We start from the raw sequence: 21,712 nt of genomic DNA, 5'->3' as shown, positions 1-21,712 counted from the left end.
AGAGGGATTAGTAGCACTAAAATATTGTCCCTCTGCGAAGAACCTAGCTGATGGCTTAACGAAGCCACTCTCCGTCCAGAGACATGGAGAGTTTTGCGTAGGTTTAGGTTTAGAACGACCAAGGGTCGATTCTACCCTCCGATCCGAGGCAAGAGGGGGTGTTGGGAGCAGTAATGAGTTAAACTGCTATGCCTCGGCTCTAAAGGGGAGGGATTTCCTGGGACGTCAGCCAGGAAATGGCGTGAGCAGACTGGAATGTTCTTTGTGTTCTGTGAAAGCGAAAGTGTCAGTGTGTAAGCTGCCAGCTCGATGAGAGGAGCTGGGAGAGATGCAGCTGAGCTCTGATGGATTTTTGCCAATGTTATCGGAGCAATAAAAGACTTTAAGGAAAGAATCTGCCTTCGTTTAATTTAAGCCTTTATCACACGTTATGCTGCTGCGCATATTCTGCTAAGGTGTTTTACAACAGAGTTTCACGCGGCGGAAGCGTGCCGGACTTCAAAGGGGGCCATAAATCTATCTGGGAAGATTTATTGGCAGCACCGGACTAATTATCTTAACAGGGCCCTCCGAGAGTACTTAGATGACAACCTGGCCAGGGGGTTCATTCGCCCCTCTACCTCCCCTGCTGGCCCCCCACCTGCATGTTTTCTGGCTGCCTATGCGTCCCTAGAATGCTTCCCTGGACGCAGCAGCACCGGAGCACAGAGAGGAGGAGGAGGAGGAGGAGGCAGCTGTCGGTTGCTCTCCTAGCCGCCGGAAGCTGAGCCGGGTGGGCTGGAGCCTGCGCACGGTGTGACTAGGAAGGAATTAGCAGGAAGGACGCGATCCTTTCTGCTCTGCTTGCCAGGAGGGCAGGGGATTTCCCTGCTCTTCGTTGCATTCGTCTGCCACCAATCTCCTTGCTTAGCGTGTCTGCTTGCTGCGAGGTGACGGTGCCGCGGCCGGCGCTGAGCAACGGAAGGGGAAAGGATCGTGTCTGCCTGCTGATTCCTTCCTAGCTGCGTCACCTCGCACCAAGCAGACACCATTGCTGGCCCGATCCAAGCAAACACAGCAACCAAAAACAGAAGAGGGTGGGCAGTAAGACCCTGAGGCAGAGGGCAGGAAAGGGATTCACTGCGGCTGGGATATGGTGGGAAGTCAATGTTGCCCCATTGCTCTGGGTTCCCTCGCTGCTGTTGACCTGTTGCGCAAGTCTACTGGCTGCTGTTTTGCTCCAAATTGCTTGGCTGAAATTTCCTTCTTTTACGGACCGCACGGACCCACGGGGGACTTGTGCCCTGACGAGCTGGGATGTTTTTGGTGATGCAGTGTATTCCTTTTTTCCTACACCTCTTTGCTAATAATCTGGAACTTTCCCCTCCATACACTCAGAAGCGTTGTTTAGAGCATAGAATGTTTTGTTGATTTCTAGGGAATCTAGTTCTCTCCTTTTTTGTTCTATAGCTTTAAGGACTTCTTAAGATCCTGTTTGTTTGTAGCATGATGAGAGGGCCGTGATGTCTTGTTCTATCTTGCTAACTTTTATGGAGGTTTGTTTTTTAAGGGATGCTTTCTCTTTTATGCAAGCTCCTCTGGTGACCGCTTTCATCGCATCCCATAGGAGGGGGGTTGTTTGTTGTCTACATTGTTTTCCTTGAAGTAGTTTGGGAGAGTTTCTGTGAGACTCTCTCTGTTTATTTGTGGTTAGGATGGGACTGAAGGACCATGATGGGGTGGCTTGTGTCCCCCCTCCTATTTTGAGGGTAACTTCTACTGGGGCGTGATCTGTGATTTTAATGTTACCTATGTTGATTAATTCTACTGAGGGGATCAGACCTTGTGTGAGCAGAATGCTGTCCAGAGGGACACTGTGCCATGGCACCCAGACAAGAATGTGTGGCTGGTGTCTCCTGGGTTTTCTTCACCCCAAATGTCAGAGACCCCTGTTTTTAGCATTTTTAGCAAATTGTAAGAGTCCCTAATTGTTGGGGTTTCCTTCAGAGGAAGGTTGCCCATGGGGTTGTAGGGTGGGTGTCTCTCAGGGATCTGCTTTTCATATTTAGGTTGAGGTCACCTCCCAGAATTGCTTCACCTTCGGAGGAGAGGAACTTGTTTAATGTTTTTTGGATGAACTCCAGCTGTTTCAAGTCTGGGGCATATATGGAGCCAATTGTCAGTTTAGTTTTGCCATCTAGTCCCCCTTTAGCAAAAATGAGTCTGCCTCTTTGGTCTTTTAGGACTGTTGTGGCTTTGAAGTTCAGGTCTCTACTGAGTATTATGGCTACTCCACAGGACTTTGCTGAGCCAGGTGCAACTCATTGTTGACTGAAGCAGGGATCGCTCAGGAGTTTGGGAAGGTTGTGTATTTATTGTAGGAAGGCGATGTGTGGTTTCATGGTGTTTACATACAAGCTGATGCATTTTCTTTTGATGGGGTTTCCCAACCCCCTCACATTTAAGGTAATTGCTTTTAAGCTAGCCATCTTGCTTATCTGCTATATAGGGTGATTCCATGCCGGCCCGTTTGGGTTGCCCTGTGTCTCTCACCTTGTATTGTCTATCAAACCAGAGAAATTGCGCTGACTTATAGATTAAAATTAGATTTGGGTTAAAGAGTGGGGGGTGGGTTGCAGAAAGTATCCCCTATGTAGTCATATAGGTGTTTATTTGGGGTATCATGGGCCATCTGGCATTTAGCCAGTTGGTCCTAGGTCTCAGCTGGCATGGAGTTCTTTGTTCAAGGTCAGGCCATCCTCCCTGTTGTTTGCGATAGGAAGTGGTCAGTGAAACGGTGTTAAGTGTCTTAATAATAATAATTTATTATTTATACCCCGCCCATCTAGCTGGGCTTCCCCAGCCACTTTGGGCGGCTTCCAACAAAATATTAAAATATCATAATGCATCAAACATTAAAAGCTTCCCTAAACAGGGCTGCCTTCAGATGTCTTCTAAAAGTCTGGTAGTTGTTCTCTTTGACATTTAGTGGGAGGGCGTTCCACAGGGCGGGCGCCACTACCAAGAAGGCCCTCTGCTTGGTTCCCTGTAACTGGGCTTCTCGCAGTGAGGGAACCGCCAGAAGGCCCTCGGTGCATGGACAGCTGAGAGTCCAAAATGACTCCCAGGCTGCGCACCTGGTCCTTCAGGGGCACAGTTACCCCATTCAGGACCAGGGAGTCCTCCACACTTGCCTGCCTCCTGTCCCCCAAAAACAGTACTTCTGTCTTGTCAGGATTCAACCTCAATCTGTTGGCCGCCATCTATCCTCCAACCGTCTTTGTGACGCCTATGTTGGATATAGGGTCCATAAGCAATGTTGCTAATGTTATTAACATCACTGGTATGTTGGGGTAGGGATGGGGGTGTTGATATGCTCTGGCAGCCCCAATGTGCTGCTTGTTTATCAGATTTTAGCCTGTTTGTGGATTGTTTTATTGAGGTTAGGGTGAAGCAGGGCGACCTGGAGGAATTTTACCCTTATGTTTTTCATATCATCAGTTAGCCATATAACCATATATCCTTATAATGATTTTTATATAATCCATATTTGAATCATGACGGCTTCTGCAAAAGCTTATAGCAAATTGCTTAGATCGGAAGAATCCGAAATGAACTCTGCCCCAGTTCCCTTCCTTGTTCTTCTCAATGTCTCGCTCACATAAGGGGGAAGCAATAAATCTGCTGTGCTGGCACTTTCCCCCCTGTCCAGACAGGGTCCCGAGTAGCTCAAACAGGAAGATGCTAACCGCACAATGTCCCGGTATAGCAGATGGCCGCGTAGGAGCGTAAGGGCCGAAGTTCCTTTTTCTTCCTTCTTACCATAAATCAGGGGAAAGGTTAAATGCATGTTCAGACTGAAAAAGCAGAAGTTGGGAGGGAACTCTTTACATGATCTGGGGGCAAGGCTGAAATCAAGATGCACTATTCCACAGCTATTTCCTGGTCAACAAAGTTTGCAACTCCATCCAAAAAAAGGGGAGGAGAGATTTCTCTGGCTTGACTTTATTTTTGGGAAAGCCATGCTTTCATCTTGTATGTTTATGTTGTGAAATCTTCAATTGGAGGGCACATAAATATTAAAAATGATAAAAAATAAGTATATTGGCAAGCTGAAACATGTGCAAAGGAAGGTGATTTATGTAATTATTTAATTTGTCTACCACCCGACCCAGGGATGCCAACTTGAATAAAATATTGGTGGGAGGGGCCAGGTAAGGCCTGCCTTGCACAATCAATCACATGATGCATAAAGGGCATTGGAATGGCAATGCCTATCAACTGGGGGGGTGGCCCCCTCAAATATACTATTGGGGGGCAAAAACCCCTTGGCCTCTAAGTGTTGACTCCTGTTCCCACATGTCTCAGGACGGTTACAACATAAAAACACAACATAAAAACACAAAATACACATCAGTAACTCAACTCCCCACCGCATGTTAAAAGGGCCTTAGATGTCAATCAGCCAAAGGCCTGGTTAACAAGGTGCGGATTTGCCTGGCTCCTAAAGCTACAGAATGAAAGATTTTTCCGACGTTTGTATGAATTCTCTGATGCTTAGTGAGACCAGAACTCTCCCTGAAGCTCTTTCCACATTCCACACACTGATAGGGTTTCTCCCCTCTGTGAATTCTCTGATGGGTCATGAGATTGGAGCTCTTACTGAAGCTTTTTCCACATTCCAAGCAATTATATGGTTTCTCCCCTGTATGAAGTCTTTGATGGGAAGTGAGAGAGGAGTTGTGACAGAAGCTCTTTCCACATTCCAAGCAAGTGTATGGTTTCTCCCCTGTATGAATTCTCTGATGGGAAGTGAGATGGGCGTTCTTCCTGAAGCTCTTTCCACATTCCATACACTGATAGGGTTTCTCCCCTCTATGAATTCTCTGATGGGAAGTGAGTTTGGAGATATAAGCAAAGCTCTTTCCACATTCCATGCACTGATAGGGTTTCTCCCCTCTATGAATTCTCTGATGCTTAGTGAGATCATAGCTCTGACTAAAGCTTTTTCCACATTCCCCACACTGATAGGGTTTCTCCCCTGAATGAATTCTCTGATGGGAAGTGAGAGAGGAGCTCTGACTGAAGCTCTTTCCACATTCCACGCACTGATAGGGTTTCTCCCCTGTATGAATTCTCTGATGCTTAGTGAGATCACCTCTCCGACTAAAGCTCTTTCCACATTCCCCACACTGATAGGGTTTCTCCCCTGTATGAATTCTCTGATGATTAGTGAAAGCAGAGCTGCGACTGAAGCTCTTTCCACATTCCACACACTGATAGGGTTTCTCTCCTGTATGAATTCTTCGATGGGAAGTGAGGGAGGAGATATCAGTGAAGCTCTTTCCGCATTCCATGCACTGATAGGGTTTGTCCCCTATATGAATTCTTCGATGGGAAGTGAGATCGCTCTTATGACTGAAGCGCTTTCCACATTCCCCACACTGATAGGGTTTTTGCCCTGTATGAATTCTCTGATGCTTAGTGAGATTGGAGCTCTGACTGAAGTTCTTTCCACATTCCACACAATGATAGGGTTTCTCCCCTGTATGAATTCTCTGATGGGAAGTGAGATGGGAGCTCTCCCTGAAGCTCTTTCCACATTCCATGCACTGATAGGGTTTCTCTCCTGTATAAATTCTCTGATGCTTAATGAGACCAGAGCTCTCCCTGAAGCTCTTTCCACATTCCCCACACTGATAGGGTTTTTGCCCTGTATGAATTCTCTGATGCTTAGTGAGATTGGAGCTCTGACTGAAGTTCTTTCCACATTCCACACAATGATAGGGTTTCTCCCCTGTATGAATTGTCTGATGGGAAGTGAGATGGGAGCTCTCCCTGAAGCTCTTTCCACATTCCATGCACTGATAGGGTTTCTTTCCTATGAGAATTCTTTGTTGGGAAGTGGAATGGGAGCTCTGACTGCAGCTCTCTCCACATTCCAAATTTTTGCATGGCTTCTCCTCTCTGGGAATTTTGTCTTGTTCAGCCTTGTTCTCGATCTGCAATTCATCACAATCTGCAATGGAGACAAAAAGGGATTAGAACCTCAGGAACAAATGAAGAAGAACTAAAGGGAGTTGCGTGTGTGTTCATTACCTTTATTTTTTGTAATAAACCTTCAGTGTTGCATCTGCGCATGCGTGGGTCATAATTTGGTGGTTCTGCGCATGTGCGAGCACTGAAACCTGGAAGTAACCCGTTCCGGTACTTCCAGGTTCGGCTCAGTGCGCAACCCGAAAACACGCAACCTAAAGCGACTGTAACCCGAGGTATGACTGTAATACCATAATAATATATAGCAATGGAAAGATAATTTAATCAAGAATGTAGTGCAACAAAGTTTGTTCAATTATCTGTATTCTATCAAAGGTTATAGACATATGACCAGAAAAGGGAAGCACAACTTGCTTAGGTTGACTTTTGTCAGGGTATTATGGGAATACTATCAATTTGGTTGGTTTTTTTGGTTCTTTCATTTGGTGAGTTTGTAAAACTTAATAAAATAAAACAATGGTACAAAGAGTTGACTAGTTACCCAGAAAGAGATGTAAAATCGTACTACTAAGTGAACAAGGCTACAGGTATGAAGAAATTAGAAGAAAGATTGGGGGAAACTTAACCAAAGCTGGTCTATATTTTTGAAGAGGTATAAGAGACTCAGTCACTCCAAAATCAGACTGGTAAAGGCAGGAAAAGGTGCACAACAGCAATTGTAGAATGGAGAGACTGTGCCTGCATGACAGAAGAAAATCATTACATTCTTCATTAAATTATCTTTCCATTGATATATAGTTTTATGCTGTTACTCCCCAAAAAGTGGTGTTATGAGGTATCAAAGCTCTGAAATACACTTTCTCCAAAAGGTTTCCACAATTTTGGCCACTAGTGTAAGTTGTTCATTTTAAAGTTAATGTACTTTTTATATGGGGACAGATTGTTATGATTAATGTTTCTGGTTTATATAAGTGTTGGAAGCCGCCCAGAGCAGCTGGGACAACCCAGCCAGATGGGCAGAGTAAAAATAAAAATTATTATTATTATTATTATTATTATTATTACTGCTACTACTACCTGAGATTCAATAAGCCTGGCTCTTCTCTGGGATGGATTTTGTTTGGCCCAGTCATGGCACCCCCTCCATCTCCAAAGTCAGTCGTCTCTCTGGTCAACCCAAGACTGACAGCAGCAAAAACAAAAACAGAAAACTTGACAGAAGCTACTTATCTTTCCGCACAACTCTGAAGCTAAATAAAAAAAAGGCCTTCCAGTAGCACCTTAGAGACCAACTGAGTTTGTTATTAGTATGAGCTTTCGTGTGCATGCACACTTCTTCAGATACCAACACTGAAGCTGACATTTAAGATGCCTGGGCAGTTCAGACAAGCCCAACCGTGGTATAAAAAGGCAGAACTGGAGGAAGATGGTTCACAGAAAAAACTGGAATTTGCTGTTCAAGGTTCATTGTGGGGGTGTTAGGTTCCCATGCGTGATAGGGGGCGCTGTTGAGCTCTGTGGAAATGTATGAGGTTTGTTACATAGAGGTATTTTTTGAATTTCCAGGCAGATAGGACGATCCCACAGGGACCCTTACCAAGAGAGGCCACGATCCCACGATTCTCCTCCATGACGTCCTTATGCAGAGCTCTCTGGTCAGGATCCAGCAACGCCCACTCCTCGTCCGTGAAACAAACAGCGACATCTTCAAAGCACACTGGACCCTAAAAGAAAAAGGAAATTGTTGGCTGTAGTGAAGGGTTAACCTTCTATGCCTCGAGACTGAGGGGACAGGCTTATAAGGGAAGCAAGCCAGGACGTGACGAAAGCAGCTTGGAATGCTGTGAGCTGAGTGGAAATCGAAAGCAGGTTGCTGCGTCGCTGCAAGCAGAGGGAGAAGATGCAGCTTGAATCAGATGGAAGTTGGACTTTGTAAATACACTACTTTTGTGCCAATAAAGTGATTTTAGGACAGAAGAAACGTTTGGGACTGCTCTTTCAACACACCACCACTGTGCAACTTTGCTTATTGCTTTACGACCTGCAGAGGCTCGCAGGGGGAAGCGTGCTGGACGCCGAACAATAAAGCAATAAATCTATCGAAGAGGTTATGGGCCCACACGAAGTGTGTAAGAAAGGGCTTTGAAGCTTTATTTGCTGAACGTCAGTTTGATCGACTGCCAAGGCTTCAGAGGGCAGGTTGGAGGAAGCTGACGGAGAGGGAGCTGAGAGCCACGTCGTCCGGAGTGCCCAGTTTGGCTGCAGAGTGAGTATTATTGGCTGCTCTTGCAACAGGCCAACAGAAGGGAAGGGAGGCAATGGCTCCGCAAGATGGACATGGCTTTGAGTTTAAACTACCATGTCAGAAACTGGATAGCCAAAATTGGCTACAGTGGAGTTTTACAGTGGAACTTTTCCTGGTCGGGGAGAAGCTGTGGGACGTAATCCAGCACCCACAAAACGCAGCTGGGAAATCAGAGTCTGAAAGGGCTGCAAAGCAAAGTGAAGTTGAGAAGCGTGTGCTTGCTTTTTTGGCTGAAAATGTGGATGCTCATCTAGTGCCTGTTGTCCTGGATGCAAAAAGGCCAGGGGCCGCTTGGCTAGCACTCCGAGAGGCTTGTGGAGCTGCGGTGGGAAGCAAGGGCCGAGATGTGGCTGCATCCGAAAGGGAGAGGCAAGATGGCGCCGGCCACATTCTTGAGAGCCGATACACAGCTGGGAGGAGCTGGGAGCTCCCACGGGGGGCGAAGGGACTGTTGCTGTTGCTGGCAATGCTGCTGGTGCTTTTGCTGAGCCTGGGAGCTGTATGGATGCTGCAACGTGTCTGTGTGAGGAGCCTGGAGAGAGGCCAAGTGTTGGGAGCCCTTTACCCACCAGAGGGGGTGCAGGAAAACGTCCTGGGGGCCCCGTGAGCATTGGGGGGGCAGTGAGCAGTGAAAGCTCAGAGACGCCTCTTTCGCCAAGAGCTGAAGCCTAGCCGTGCTGGAGGCTTCAAGGCCAGCCACCTGCAGCAAGTAGAGATAAGAGCTGTGGAGTTGTGTGGGAACGCCGAGACAAGTCCAGTCTCCATGGCAACTGAGAGAGAAGCTGTGAAGGTCGTGGGCAAGTCTTCCTGCCGGGGGGAGTCTGTTGCCGTGACAACCAGAGAGAACATCTGCAGAAGCCCCAAGGAGGGCGTAGCGAGGAGATTGTTGCCATGGCGACCCAGGAGTGTCGACAACACCACTTTCTCACTGTAATAATCGACTCAGGAGCGACAAATACGCTAGTGCCATCTGCTGGTCTTTTAAGAAATTGCAGGACAGTAAAAACTGAAAAATTTGTGACAATCGCAGATGGAAGCAGAAAAAGACTAACAGAGACAGGCTTTTTCTTCTGTCCCTTTCTTAAGTTGAAGTCAAAGCTTTTGCGGTGCCCGGTTTAACTAACTGTTTATTAAGTGTGCATGATCTACTAGTCGATGGTTTTCATGTCTCTTTTACAGGTACCAAGTGTGAATTTTCCAAGCATGGGAAACACGTGTACACAGCGAAGTCTAAAGACAATTTGTTTGCTGTAAATGTGCCTTTTCCTACAGGAGAGGATGACACAGAAGATGCAAAGGGGCAATGTGTGAATGTGGCGCCCCACCATGGTTGTTCGCATATTTGGCACAGACGCTTCGCCCATTTGAATTGGGGGTATCTTCAGAAAGCACCAGAGCTGACACAAGGGTGCAAATTTAGGAGTTGTGACAAATTTTTAGATTGCAATGCATGTAAACAGGCAAAAATTGTGACATGCTCCTATCCAAAGTCAGAGAGACAGACCACACAAGCCTTTGAATTAATTCATGCAGATTTGTGTGGACCCATGTGTGTTGAGTCACTGGGAGGATCAAAGTTCTCTCTGCTTCTGACTGATGATTTTTCGAGGTCTGCTTGGACCTTTGCCCTTAAAAAGAAAGGGGAGGCGTCTAAAATGATCAGGGATTGGATCACTGCAGTTGAGGTAACTTTTTCCACCAAAGTTCGTGGTTTTCAAAGTGATAGAGGTTCTGAATTCACTGGTTCTGCTTTACAGGATTTCTTTAGGGAGAAGGGGATTAGCCACAGATTGACCGCTCCTTACTCTCCGCAACAGAATGGGGTTGCAGAGAGACGGAACAGGACGGTGCAGGAAGCTGTGTGTGCGATCCTGTGGGACGCAGGGCTACCCCAAAAATATTGGTCTGAAGCTTGGAGATTTGTGGTCCATACGCAGAATAGAGTGTACAACTCTAGTGTAGGAAATACGCCGTATTTCTTACTGCATGGGAAGAAGCCTAAGGTACACTACCTTCGTGTGTTTCGTTGTGAGGCTTGGGTGCTTATTCCAAAGGCTCTACACAAGAAAGGTGAGCCAAGATCTAAAAGAATGATCTTTGTAGGGTATGAGCCTGGCTCAAAGGCCTGGCGGTTTGCGTACCCAAGTGGAAACCAGTCTAGGTTGGTTATCAGCAATAGCGCTGAGTTCTGTGAACAAGCCGGTTGGAAACATCTGCACGCTAATCCAGACATGATTTCACAGCAGTTCTATGACTCAGACGTTGAGGAGGAAGAGGAATTTGTTGCTGGGGACCACGGTCCAGAGCAACAGGATCCATCATAGGGACAGAGTCCAAGGCAGGGACAGCTCAGGATCCCTCAGAGGGGGGAACCTAGAACACCTCCTCAGGCAAGTGTCAAGTTTGAGCCAAAGAGTGAGCCTTCTTCACCTGTTGGACCAGCTGTAAGGCCCAAGAGGCGCAGCAGGTCAGAGGGGGAAGACACTGAAGTTGAGGATGATTTAGCTGGACCCAGTGAAGCAGCAGGGTCACCAGGATTCACACTGAGGAGATCAGCGAGGACAAGGAGGCCTCCTGATCGGTACGACGCTTCAGGCATCTGGGTAGGTTCAGCCAGATGTGAACCTGAATCCTTCGAGGATATTCAGAGTTTACCTGAGGAAGAAGCAGGTAAGTGGCACTGGGCAATGGACAAAGAGATGAAGTCCATGAAAGATCTAGGTGTGTTCTCACTCACAGAGTTGCCAACAGGCAAGCAGGCTGTGAGTTGCAGGTGGGTTTACCGCTTGAAACCCACTAACACTGGAGAGCCACAGTATAAAGCTAGATTAGTTGCTCGAGGATTCACTCAGAGAAAGGGAATACACTTCACGGAGGTGTATTCGTGGAGACTCTGAGAACGCTTTTAGCTTGTGCAGCACAGAGGCTGGAAGGTAAACCATTTTGATGTGGATGTTGCCTACCTAAACTCAGATCTCCAGGAGGAGCTGTACATGATTCCTCCTCCGGGGTTTGAGAACTTGAGGCAGGATGTTGTGTGGAGATTGCACAAATCCATCTACAGATTATGTCAATCTGCTAGAAACTGGAACATGTGCCTTAGAAGCCTTAGAAGAGCTAGGTTTCAGAAGAAGTGTCACTGATAGTTGCTTATATTTGAGAGGTTCAGGTGCAACACAACAGTATTTGCAGATTTGGATTGATGACTTGTTATTTTTCTCAGAAACAGATGAACAAGCAGAGAAGTTTGCCAAAGAGCTAGGTAAATGGTTCAAGCTCAAACAGCTTGGTGCTGTCAAAACCTATCTAGGTGTCAGTGTTGAGCGTGCACAGGATGGAAGCTTCTTGCTCAGCCAGAGAGGCAAAATTGAGAAATTGCTTCAGAAAATGAGGATGAGTGATTGTGCAGGAGTGAGAAGTCCTATGGAGACTAGTTTTGTGAAGGACAGCCAGCAAGTAGAACGCGCTGCGTTCGAAAATACTGAAGTGTTTCAGTCAGCCCTAGGGAGTTTGTTGTACTTGTCCCAGTGGAGCAGACCTGATATAGCGTTTGCTGTCAATCTGCTCAGCAGGGAAGCTTCAAACCCTAGTGTGCAAGCCTGGAATGGCATCAAGAGAGTTCTGAGGTATTTGCAGGAGACCAAAGACTTTTGTCTTAGGTTACCAGCACAAGGAGAAGTCAAACTGACCTGCTATGTGGACTCAGACTGGGCTAATCTTGAGGATCGCAAGTCTGTGTCTAGCCTAGTGGTGAAGTTTGGGAACTCAGTAGTTGGATGGAGGTCCAAGAAGCAAAGCCTTATAGCGCTCTCATCCACTGAGGCTGAGTTCAGTGCTCTTTCAGAGGTGTGCAGAGAAGTAGAGTTCTATGCTTGCTTAGTGCAGGAACTCTGTGAAGTGGATTGTCAACCGATACGTGTTTTTGAGGACAATCAACCATGCCTACGTTTGGCAGAGTCAGGTCAGTTCAAGGCTAGAACTAAACACCAAGACACTCGCTTTCGGAATGTGTGCCAGAGTGTTCAGGAGAGATTAGTTGCGCTGAAGTATTGTCCCTCTGCCAAGAACCTAGCTGATGGGTTCACAAAGCCACTCTCCTTCCAAAGACATGGAGACGACCAAGGGTCGATTCTCCCCTCAGGCATGAGGCAAGTGTAGTGTAGTGTAGTGTAGTGTAGTGTAGTGTAGTGTAGGGTTAACCTTCTATGCCTCGAGACTGAGGGGACGGGCTTACAAGGGAAGTAAGCCAGGATGTGACGAAAGCAGCTTGGAATGCTGTGAGCTGTGTGGAAATCGAAAGCAGGTTGTTGCGTAGCTGCAAGCAGAGGGAGAAGATGCAGCTTGAGTCAGATGGAACTTGGACTTTGTAAATATACTATTTTTGTGCCAATAAAGAGATTTTAGGACAGAAGAAACGTTTGGGACTGCTCTTTTGACACACACGCCGGCTGTGCAACTTTGCTAATTGCTTTACGACCTGCAGAGGCTCACAGGGGGAAGCGTGCTGGACGCCGAACAATAAAGCAATAAATCTACCAAAGAGAAATGTCCTCTTCTGAGACAGCAGAAATATGATCTGCTACACAATACTCTGTTCTTTCCTTCCTCTTAATTGCTGTGTTGTTTCGATAGGATTGCTTTCAATAGGATTGACACTTTGACACGCATTCTGGAAACGTATGTCTAGATGCTTGATTCTGGCCTTAAACTGCCCAGATTCTGCCAACTTCAGACAGGGTTGATTGTCTTCCCAAACAGTGATGGGCAGGCAACAATCCCCATAGATCTCTTGCACCAGGCATCTATAGAACTCCAGTTCCCTGCACAATTCCGACAGTGCAATGAACTCAGCCTCAGTAGAGGACAGCGCAATGAGACTTTGCTTCCGGGACTTCCACCCAACTAGAGATTCCCCAAGGTTTATTACCATCCCAGATACGGACTTCCTGTCATCCAGATTTGCCCCGTCGCTATCTGCCCAGCAAGTAAGCGCTGTCTCACCGGCAGCTGACAGCTTGAGACTGAAGTCCTTGGTATCCTGCAGGTAACACAGCACCCGCTTGATACCATGCCAGGCATTTACACTGGGCTTTGATGCTTCCCTACTGAGCAGATTGGTAGCAAAAGCAATGTCCGGCCTGCTCCATTGGGACAGATACAACAGACTACCCAGAGCGGACTGGAAGAGCTCGGCGTTCTCGCACTCAATGCGTTCTCCTAGCCGACTTGTCTTTCACGTGGCTTGTCTCCATGGGTGCCCTAACCCCTGCACAATCAGACATTCTGAACTTCTCAAGCAACTGCTCAATCTTGCCTTTCTGACTGAGCAAGAAGCTTCCATCTTCAGTCCTGTCTATCTGAACAGCTAAGTAGATCCTTACTGCACCCAGGTTCTTGAGCTGAAACCATTTTCCAAGCTCTTTGGCAAACTTCTGCACCTGTTTGTTTGCCCCTGAGATGTGAATGATGTCATCAACAAAGATCAACACCATTTCCTGTGACTCTCCTGACCCTTTAAGGTACAGGCAGCTGTCAGCAAGACTCTTCTTGAAACCTAGCTTCTCTAAGGCTTTAAGCCATAAATGGACTTGTGAAGCCTCCATACAGTATTCGGCTCATTGCCCTCAAACGCTGGAGGAGGAAGCATGTACAGATCCTCCTGGAGCTCTGAGTTCAAATAGGCCACATCCACATCAAAGTGATTCACCTGAAAAACTCTTTGTGCAGCAATGGCTAAGAGCATGTGCAGAGTTTCACTTCTGGAAGTAGGAGCATATACCTCAGTCTAATGCAGCCCCTTTTGCTGCGTGAACCCTCTGGCTACTAGCCTAGCCTTGTACTGTGGTTCCCCTGTTGCTGTGGGTTTAAGACGGTAAACCCAGCAGCTGCTCACAGCCTGTTTGCCCACTGGCAACATTGTGAGGGAGAACACACCTAGAGACTCCATTGAGCACATCTCCTTCTGAATTGCCTCATGCCATTTCCTGGCTTCTTCCTGAGGCAGTTTCTGAACATCCTCAAAACTCTCGGGTTCACACTGTGCCATGCCAACCCACACACTTGTGACTGCAAACCTGTCAGGAGGTTTACCTTTTGTTGTGCGAGCTGAACATCTCAACCCAGTTTCAGGTACCCCCTCAGACCCACTAGGACCAGCTAGAACATTCTTGGCCTCAGAGAGCTCCCCCTCTGACTTGCTGCGCCGTTTAGACTTCTCAGCGGAAGCTGTGGGTGAGGAAGGAGCACTTCTCTGTTCAAGCTTCACAGCTTTAGGAGAAGTTCTTCCCTCTACCTGCTCTGGGTCAGGACTCTGTGCCTCAGCAGCAGGTTCAACCTCTACCTCTTCCTCATCAGCAGAGTCTTGCAGACTCTCGGAAAGAACATCAGGGTTCCCATGTACGCATGTCCATCCATTCTACTCACAGAACTCAGCACTGCTGCTGAGCAGAATCCTGGACTGATTGCCTGTTGGATAGGCAAATCTCCACCCCTTGGTCCCTGGCTCATACCCACAGAAAATCATCTTTGGGGACTAAGGCCACCCTTTCTGAGCTTGGCCTTTGGCACAAGGACCCTCGCAGCCTAAGTACAGCTGGGTTAAAGTGGTTCTGTTATGTCTTCTGTCAAGGTCATGCTGAGTATAAGAAGAGGCCAGAAGGAGCCTGGGTTTCTCTCTCTCTCTCTCTCTCTCTCTCTCTCTCCCCCTCTCCCTCTCTCCCTTCTGGTGTTCTGTACATAGTATGCTGAGTGTTGAGGTTTAAACTTATTATAAGTTGTGGGAAATTTGCTGCAACCGGATTTCTTATGGACAGGGCCAATCCTGAATGTTTTGGATTTGGGACCATTATGCTCATTGTCTTCAGTAGCAGTAAAGCTCTGCTGGGTGAAATACAATTGCCTCTGGTCTATTTTGGGGGATCCTGCAACGTCTTTACGTTTTCACTCTGCTAACTATACATTGGAGTTCTGCCTGGATCAATACTGAGTAGAATTCCATGACAGGGTCTTCCTCCATGAAATCAGCTGCCAAAAGAGAAGGCCCCTGGCTCCCCACAGCTTTCCAAGTCCCCTCCTCTCTGGGGTTTCTGGCAAGTGATCCAACACTGCGCCAGTGTGCAGCCTGCCTTTGCTCCTCCATTGTCAGACGTCTCCTGGCTCTGAGAGACAAGCAGGGAGGGTGGATTATGGCAGAAGGAGAGGGAGCCCCCGGTGGCTCCTCCTTCTCCTGACTCACCTCTGCCTCTTGACTTTCCTCTCCCACTCGCCTCCTTCCTCTTCTGCCTCTGATTCTTCACTGCATTCTGCCTCAGAGTCTCCCAGCTCACTAAGCCCTGTTATCCCTTCAGCTTCTGACACCTCCTCTTCCCAGGCTTCTCCCTCTTATCACTCATCCTTCCTCCACCTACGCTGTTTGGGCTGAGACGTCGTCCCTTCCTGGCTCCCCGGCTGCTTCCTCCCACCATTCCTCTGTGCCCAACCAGTCCATGACATTGCTCCATCCCTCGGCCTCTGTCCCCACAAGGCAGCTTCCTCTGACCTGATCTGGTTCCACAGCTGCTGCTTCCCTTCTGCTCACTTGAGAAGCTGGATCAGGAGGTCTTGCCGGCATCATTCTGTCTCCTGAAAGAGAAAACAGGTAAGCAGGATACCAGGAGTGCCTGCTTCTCTCACAGGTGAAACAGGGCATCTCTAACTACAGATGGGCCTTTGACAAAGCCTTACCTGCTGAGTGCATTTGGACATTTGTGCCCATTTCATATGTTAGTCATGCAGAAATACATCTCTCCTCCTCTGGACCCTTCCTCCCAACTCCCCCCCCCCCCCAAAAAAAAAAACTTGATGAAAAGAACCCAGAGATTATATGGGAAACCAACAGAATGAGACCAAATGGAGAAAAACCGCCTTCCTCCTTACCCAGTGGCCTCTCTCTGGTGTCCAACGGAGGCCTCTCTGCCTCACAGGAATCCAGGTCCATTTCCTCAAAACGATCATTTTCCTGAAAGAGCAACAAGGATTCAAAACAGAAAATGAATGACAAGAAATAGCAGAAAGAAAATGGAAAAGTAAAAAACTTTAAGGGTGTGAGATCTCATTCCATGGACGCCTTCCCAGAAAAAGGATGGGCCATCAGTAGAGCATTATGGGATGTTCTCCATCCTCTTTGGAGCCAATAAAAATAATAATAATAATAATTTTTATTTGTACCCCACCCTCCCTGGCCGGAGCCAATCTTTTGGCGGCTAACATCATAAATCTAACACAGTATACAAATAACATAAGAACAAGCAATCGATTAATTAAAATACTTCTTAAAATTAGTTCAAAACAAATTAAAATCGGGACAGACGGCAGTCTACAGGTATAATAATAATAATAATAATAATAATAATAATAATAATAATAATAATTTATTTATACCCCGCCCATCTGGCTGGGTTTCCCTAACCACTCTGGGCAGCTTCCAAAAGAATATTAAAATACTGTGATACATCAAACATTAAAAACTTCCCTAAACAGGGCTGCCTTCAGATGTCTTCTAAAAGTCTGGTAGTTGTTGTTCTCTTTGACATCTGGTGGGAGGGCGTTCCACAGGGAGGGCACCACTACCGAGAAGGCCCTCTGCCTGGTTCTCTGTAACTTGGCTTCTCGCAGTGAGGGAACCGCCAGAAGGCCCTCGGTGCTGGACCTCAGTGTCCGGGTAGAACGATGGGGGTGGAGACGCTCCTTCAGGTATACTGGACCGAGGCCATTTAGGGTTTTAAAGGACAGCACCAACACTTTGAATTGTGCTCGGAAACGTACTGGGAGCCAATGTAGGTCTTTCAAGACCGGTGTTATATGGTCTCGGCGGCTGCTCACAATCCCCAGTCTGACTGCTGCATTCTGGATTAGTTGTAGTTTCTGGGAAACCTTCAAAGTTAGCCCCACGTAGAGCGCATTGCAGTAGTCCAAGCGGGAGATAACCAGAGCATTCACCACTCTGGAGAGACAGTCCGCGGGCAGGTAGGATCTCAGTCTGCGTACCAGATGGAGCTGGTACACAGCTGTCCTGGACACGGATTTAACCTGTGCCTCCATGGACAGCTGTGAGTCCAAAATGACTCCCAGGCTGCGCACCTGGTCCTTCAGGGGCACAGTTACCCCATTCAGGACCAGGGAATCCTCCACACCTGACTGCCTCCTATCCCCCAGAAACAGTACTTCTGTCTTGTCAGGATTCAACCTCAATCTGTTAGCCACCATCCATCCTCCAACCGCCTCCAGACACTCACACAGGACCGTCACCGCCTTCACTGGTTCTGATTTGAAAGAGAGGTAGAGCTGGGTATCATCCGCATACTGATGAACACCCAGCCCAAACCCCCTGATGATCTCTCCCAGCGGCTGCATGTAGATGTTGAAAAGCATGGGGGAGAGGACAGAACCCTGAGGCACCCCACAAGTGAGAGCCCAGGGGTCTGAACACTCATCCCCCACCACCACTTTCTGAACACAGCCCAGCAGGAAGGAGCGGAACCACTGTATGACAGTGCCCCCAGCTCCCAGCCCCTCAAGACGGTCCAGAAGGATGTTATGGTCGATGGTATCAAACGCCGCTGAGAGATCCAGCAGAACTAGGAAACAGCTCTCACCTTTGTCCCTAGCCCGCCGGAGATCATCAACCAGTGCAACCAAGGCAGTTTCAGTCCCGTGATGAGGCCTGAATCCCGACTAGAATGGATCCAAATGGTCCGCTTCTTCCAGGCGTGCCTGGAGTTGTTCAGCAACCACTCGCTCAATCACCTTGCCCAAGAATGGTGGATTTGAGACTGGGCGATAGTTGGCCATCGTGGCCGCATCTAAAGATGGTTTTTTAGGAAGCGGTTTAATAACCGCCTCTTCAGCGGGTCTGGGAAGGCTCCCTCACGGAGGGAAGCATTCACCACCCCACGAAGCCCATCGCCCAGCCCAAGTAATACAAGTTGAGAGAGATGTGGTCCTGCAAGAACATAAGTTTTCGTCTCTGATGACTGAATCTGGAGTGAGTCAGACTTGGAGAGACGGAGTCCTGTCGGGACTGGAGATGGCAAGTTGGTCAGATCCTCCTATGCAGGGATGTTCTGACCTTTGGGATATGGTTTTGGGCCAGGAGGAGATTGGAGTGGTCGAGGCCCTCAACTTTGGAGGGGCATTGAAGTATGCTCTGGAATATTTTTTGGACTTTAGTGCTAACCATGGAGAACGGGCTGACCAGGCCGAGAAGGGGTAAAGTTACTCTTAGGTTGCTTCCCCGAGATCTACCCCTCAGAGACAAAGGAAGGAAATTAAGAATAAGACCAGCAGATGACAAAGTAAAGTGTAGGTACAATTATGAAGAAGATCTCCAGAAGGGACATGGAAAAGAGTTAAGAGCCTCGGACATAAGATCACCTGGTTGATGGACTAGATGGAACAGACAGAAAAGACTGACAGAACTCGGGACCAGGAAGAAGAGACGGTGGATGAAGTTTGGCAGAATTTTTTTAAAAAATTCATTTAGAGAAGTATTGTAAAATTTATGACTGTTAGGAAAATATTGGAATGAAACTATTAGGCTTTAGTAGAAATGTTATAAGGAGTTATGTACAAATAATTTTTTTAATTCTAGGGTTTTTTCTTTTTATGGTGAGATAAGGCCAAAATAAATCAAGATAATTAAAGGGCAGAATATAGTGAAAGATGGAAAGGATTTGCTGAGATAATTAATAATTAGAATACAAAAGAGGGAGGTGTGAGAAAGTCAAGGAAATAAGTTAACGAAGATATGAAAATGGAATTATTGGATTTGTTTTTAAATTTATTCTTTTGTTTTTGATGTTGGTGTATTGTATTCTTTTTTATTCTCTTTTTATTGATTTGTATTGTTAATTCTGTTTTCTCGCTTTTCTTGCTTTTCTTTCTTTCTTTTCTCTTGTAACTTTAAATTTCCAATAAATATTATTATTATTTTTTTTAAAGGAATTGATCCCATGCAATTTGACTAGACAGGACTCTAGCACTCTCCCGCCCCGGCCCTGCTCCCACAGTGGCGTCTACATCTTCCCGAATCTGAGTGACTTTCTCTGCAAAAAAACTTTGCAAAATTATTGCAGGAGATCATGTGGCCCGTACTGGACCCCGATGTAGCAGGTGGTTCCGCTAAATTGCGGACCACCTGAAAGTCTCCTGCTGCTGTTTTCTGCAGATGCAATAGAGGCGGTGAAGAAAGTCTTCTTCGCCGTCGCTACCACCACTTGGTAGGCTCGACATTGAGCTCTAACCTGTGTCCGGTCAGCTTCAGAATGGGTCATCCGCCACCGGCGCTCTAGCCGTCTCAACGATTGTTTCATTGCCCTCAGATCCGTGGAAAACCACGGGGCTGCCCGGGCTCCATGCAATCGGAGAGGGCGCTTCGGAGCCAAACAGTCAATAGCCCTGGTTAACTCCGCATTCCAGTGGGCCACCAGGGAATCAACTGAAAGGCCATCAACATGGGATAAAGCATCCCCTACCACTCTCTGGAAACCATTCGGATCCATTAAGGGGCGGACCATCCGAATCGGCCCCACCTCCCTGCAGAGGTGATGGGTCGCAGAGAAGTCAAGTTGCACCAGGAAGTGATCTGACCATGGCACTTCTTTCGTTTCGCTTTTAATTAGTGTCAGATCACCAACATCCATAGAGGTAAACACCAGGTCCAAGGCATGTCCGCGGCTATGGGTTGGGCCAAACTTATTCAGGGACAGCCCTATGGAGGCCATGCTTTCCAAGAAGTCCCGAGCGGCCCCTTGTAAGGTCGTGTCAGCATGGATGTTAAAATCCCCCAGGACAACCAAGCTAGGTGTCTCCAGGAGAACATCCGCCACGACCTGAAGCAGCTCGGGCAGGGAATCCTTGGTGCAGCGGGGAGGTCGGTACACCAAAAGGAATCCTGTACTGCCCCTATTGCCCAACTTCCAGAACATGCACTCAGAGAACTGGGTCTTCCCAATAGGACGCCTGGTGCAAACTAATGACTTCCTAAAAATCACTGCAACCCCCCCTCCCCGCCCACAAGGCCTGGGTTGCTGTGCGTAAGAGAAACCTGGTGGACAAGCAGCGGCAAGGACAGGCCCACCTGCTTCATCCAACCAAGTCTCTGTTACACACGCCAGGTCAAGTCCTCCATCCATGATCAAGTCAAGTAAAATTGAGAGTGGTTAATATTCGCTAGGGCCAACTACTGTTACCACTGGTCCTATAAAGGAGGTGTGAGCGGGCTAGGAAGAGCGTTCCACCAGGACGGAGCCACATCCGAAAAGGCCCTGGCTCTGGTCAAGATAGTATCCAGAGGAAAGTCTCCCTCACCTGCTTTTTCTCCTCTGCCTGACTCAGGAGGAAACCTTCGGCCAGGGCCACCGCCTGGGAACTGGTCTCCGCTCCACAGTCCCTCACCCAGCTCTCCATCTCCGGGGGAAGGACAGCCAGGAACTGCTCCAAGATCACCAGGTCCAGCATCTCAGCTTTCGTGTGCCTTTCTGGCTTCAGCCACTGATGGTCAAGGTGGTAGAGTCGGCTGCAAACCTCTCGGGGTCCTTTGGCCTTCTGGCAGCAGAACCTCCCGAACTGCTGGATCTGCACCTCTGAGCGGAGGGTGTCCTCCTCACCCAGGATCTTCTGCACAGAGTTTTCCCAGAAGCCCCCACTGCTCCCAGTTTGGATGGCATGGCCTCTTCCTGCTTCAGGGCCAGCTGAGTCTTGCTCATCCATCTGTGCTCTCAGGAAGTCTCTAAGAGGTGAGAAGGAACCCTTTGGTCTTCTGCCAAGTTCTGTCCGTCTTAATGAGAAGCTCTAGCAAATCCTACAAAGCAAATACATTGTTCTGTTACAGAATTTGTAGGCCAGGAGAAGAAACGGGATCCCTGAACAAGCATGGATGAGTCTTGCCAGGAACCAGGGCTAGACTGGACCATGAAATATCTTTTTGAAAAGACAAAGGAGAAGGAGGAGGAGGAGGAGGAGGAGAAGACTCCTCTAGCTCTCCTAGAAAGAAGATTGCAATGCAGAATGTGGAGGCAACGGAAGGGATTTCTGGGAGATGAATCAGCCTGGTTGCTCCTCCCTTCCAGTCAATGCATGAAGTCAGAACTGACTGACAAGGGAGTCATTTGAAAAATGGATGCCTGGCTCTAGTGGGGGTCCTCACCTGGGGGTCCTCAGGAGTTGCTCCTCCCCACCACCCCCACTTCAGGGCACATTTTCCTCCTGCTTTTGTCTCCTTTACTTGAACTTGGTCTCTCTGCCGCTCTCCAGACAGACTCCTGGGGTGGGGTCCCTTTTTCTTTGCTCTGAGGGCCAGGAATGTATCTGGACATTATTATTCTCTTAGATATCTTAGCACACACACAGCCATTGATGCCAAGGTCCCTGGAGGCTCAGGGAGTAGCAGCGCCC

At 47.8% G+C, this 21,712-nt stretch overlaps 3 protein-coding genes across 3 annotated transcripts in view; all 3 read right to left on the bottom strand.

Moving 5' to 3' along the window:
- The window catches only part of LOC310675545 (uncharacterized protein), a 288,356-nt gene extending 267,132 nt beyond the window's left edge, over positions 1–21,224 (bottom strand). The window contains exon 1 of the mRNA XM_083436372.1: positions 20,627–21,224. Coding sequence (XP_083292498.1) covers positions 20,627–21,028 — 402 coding nt within the window. The 5' untranslated portion in view covers positions 21,029–21,224. The remainder of the gene's footprint in view (positions 1–20,626) is intronic.
- Positions 1–21,712, bottom strand: part of HPX (hemopexin) — a 512,404-nt gene that overhangs the window by 307,951 nt on the left and 182,741 nt on the right. The window lies entirely within an intron of this gene.
- On the bottom strand, positions 4,102–18,124 carry LOC310675609 (uncharacterized protein). Its single transcript, XM_083436541.1, has 3 exons — positions 17,914–18,124; positions 7,574–7,700; positions 4,102–5,998 (listed from the first exon to the last, which is right to left on the bottom strand). Exons 1-3 carry the CDS (start codon positions 17,938–17,940, stop codon positions 4,437–4,439), a joined length of 1,716 nt encoding a protein of 571 aa, XP_083292667.1. The 5' UTR covers positions 17,941–18,124; the 3' UTR covers positions 4,102–4,436.

Source organism: Podarcis tiliguerta (assembly GCF_965153285.1).
Source record: "Podarcis tiliguerta genome assembly, chromosome: 4".
NCBI lineage: Eukaryota > Metazoa > Chordata > Lepidosauria > Squamata > Lacertidae > Podarcis > Podarcis tiliguerta.
The sequence above is the reverse complement of the archived record's forward strand: the minus strand, read 5'-3'. Positions and strand labels throughout refer to the sequence as shown.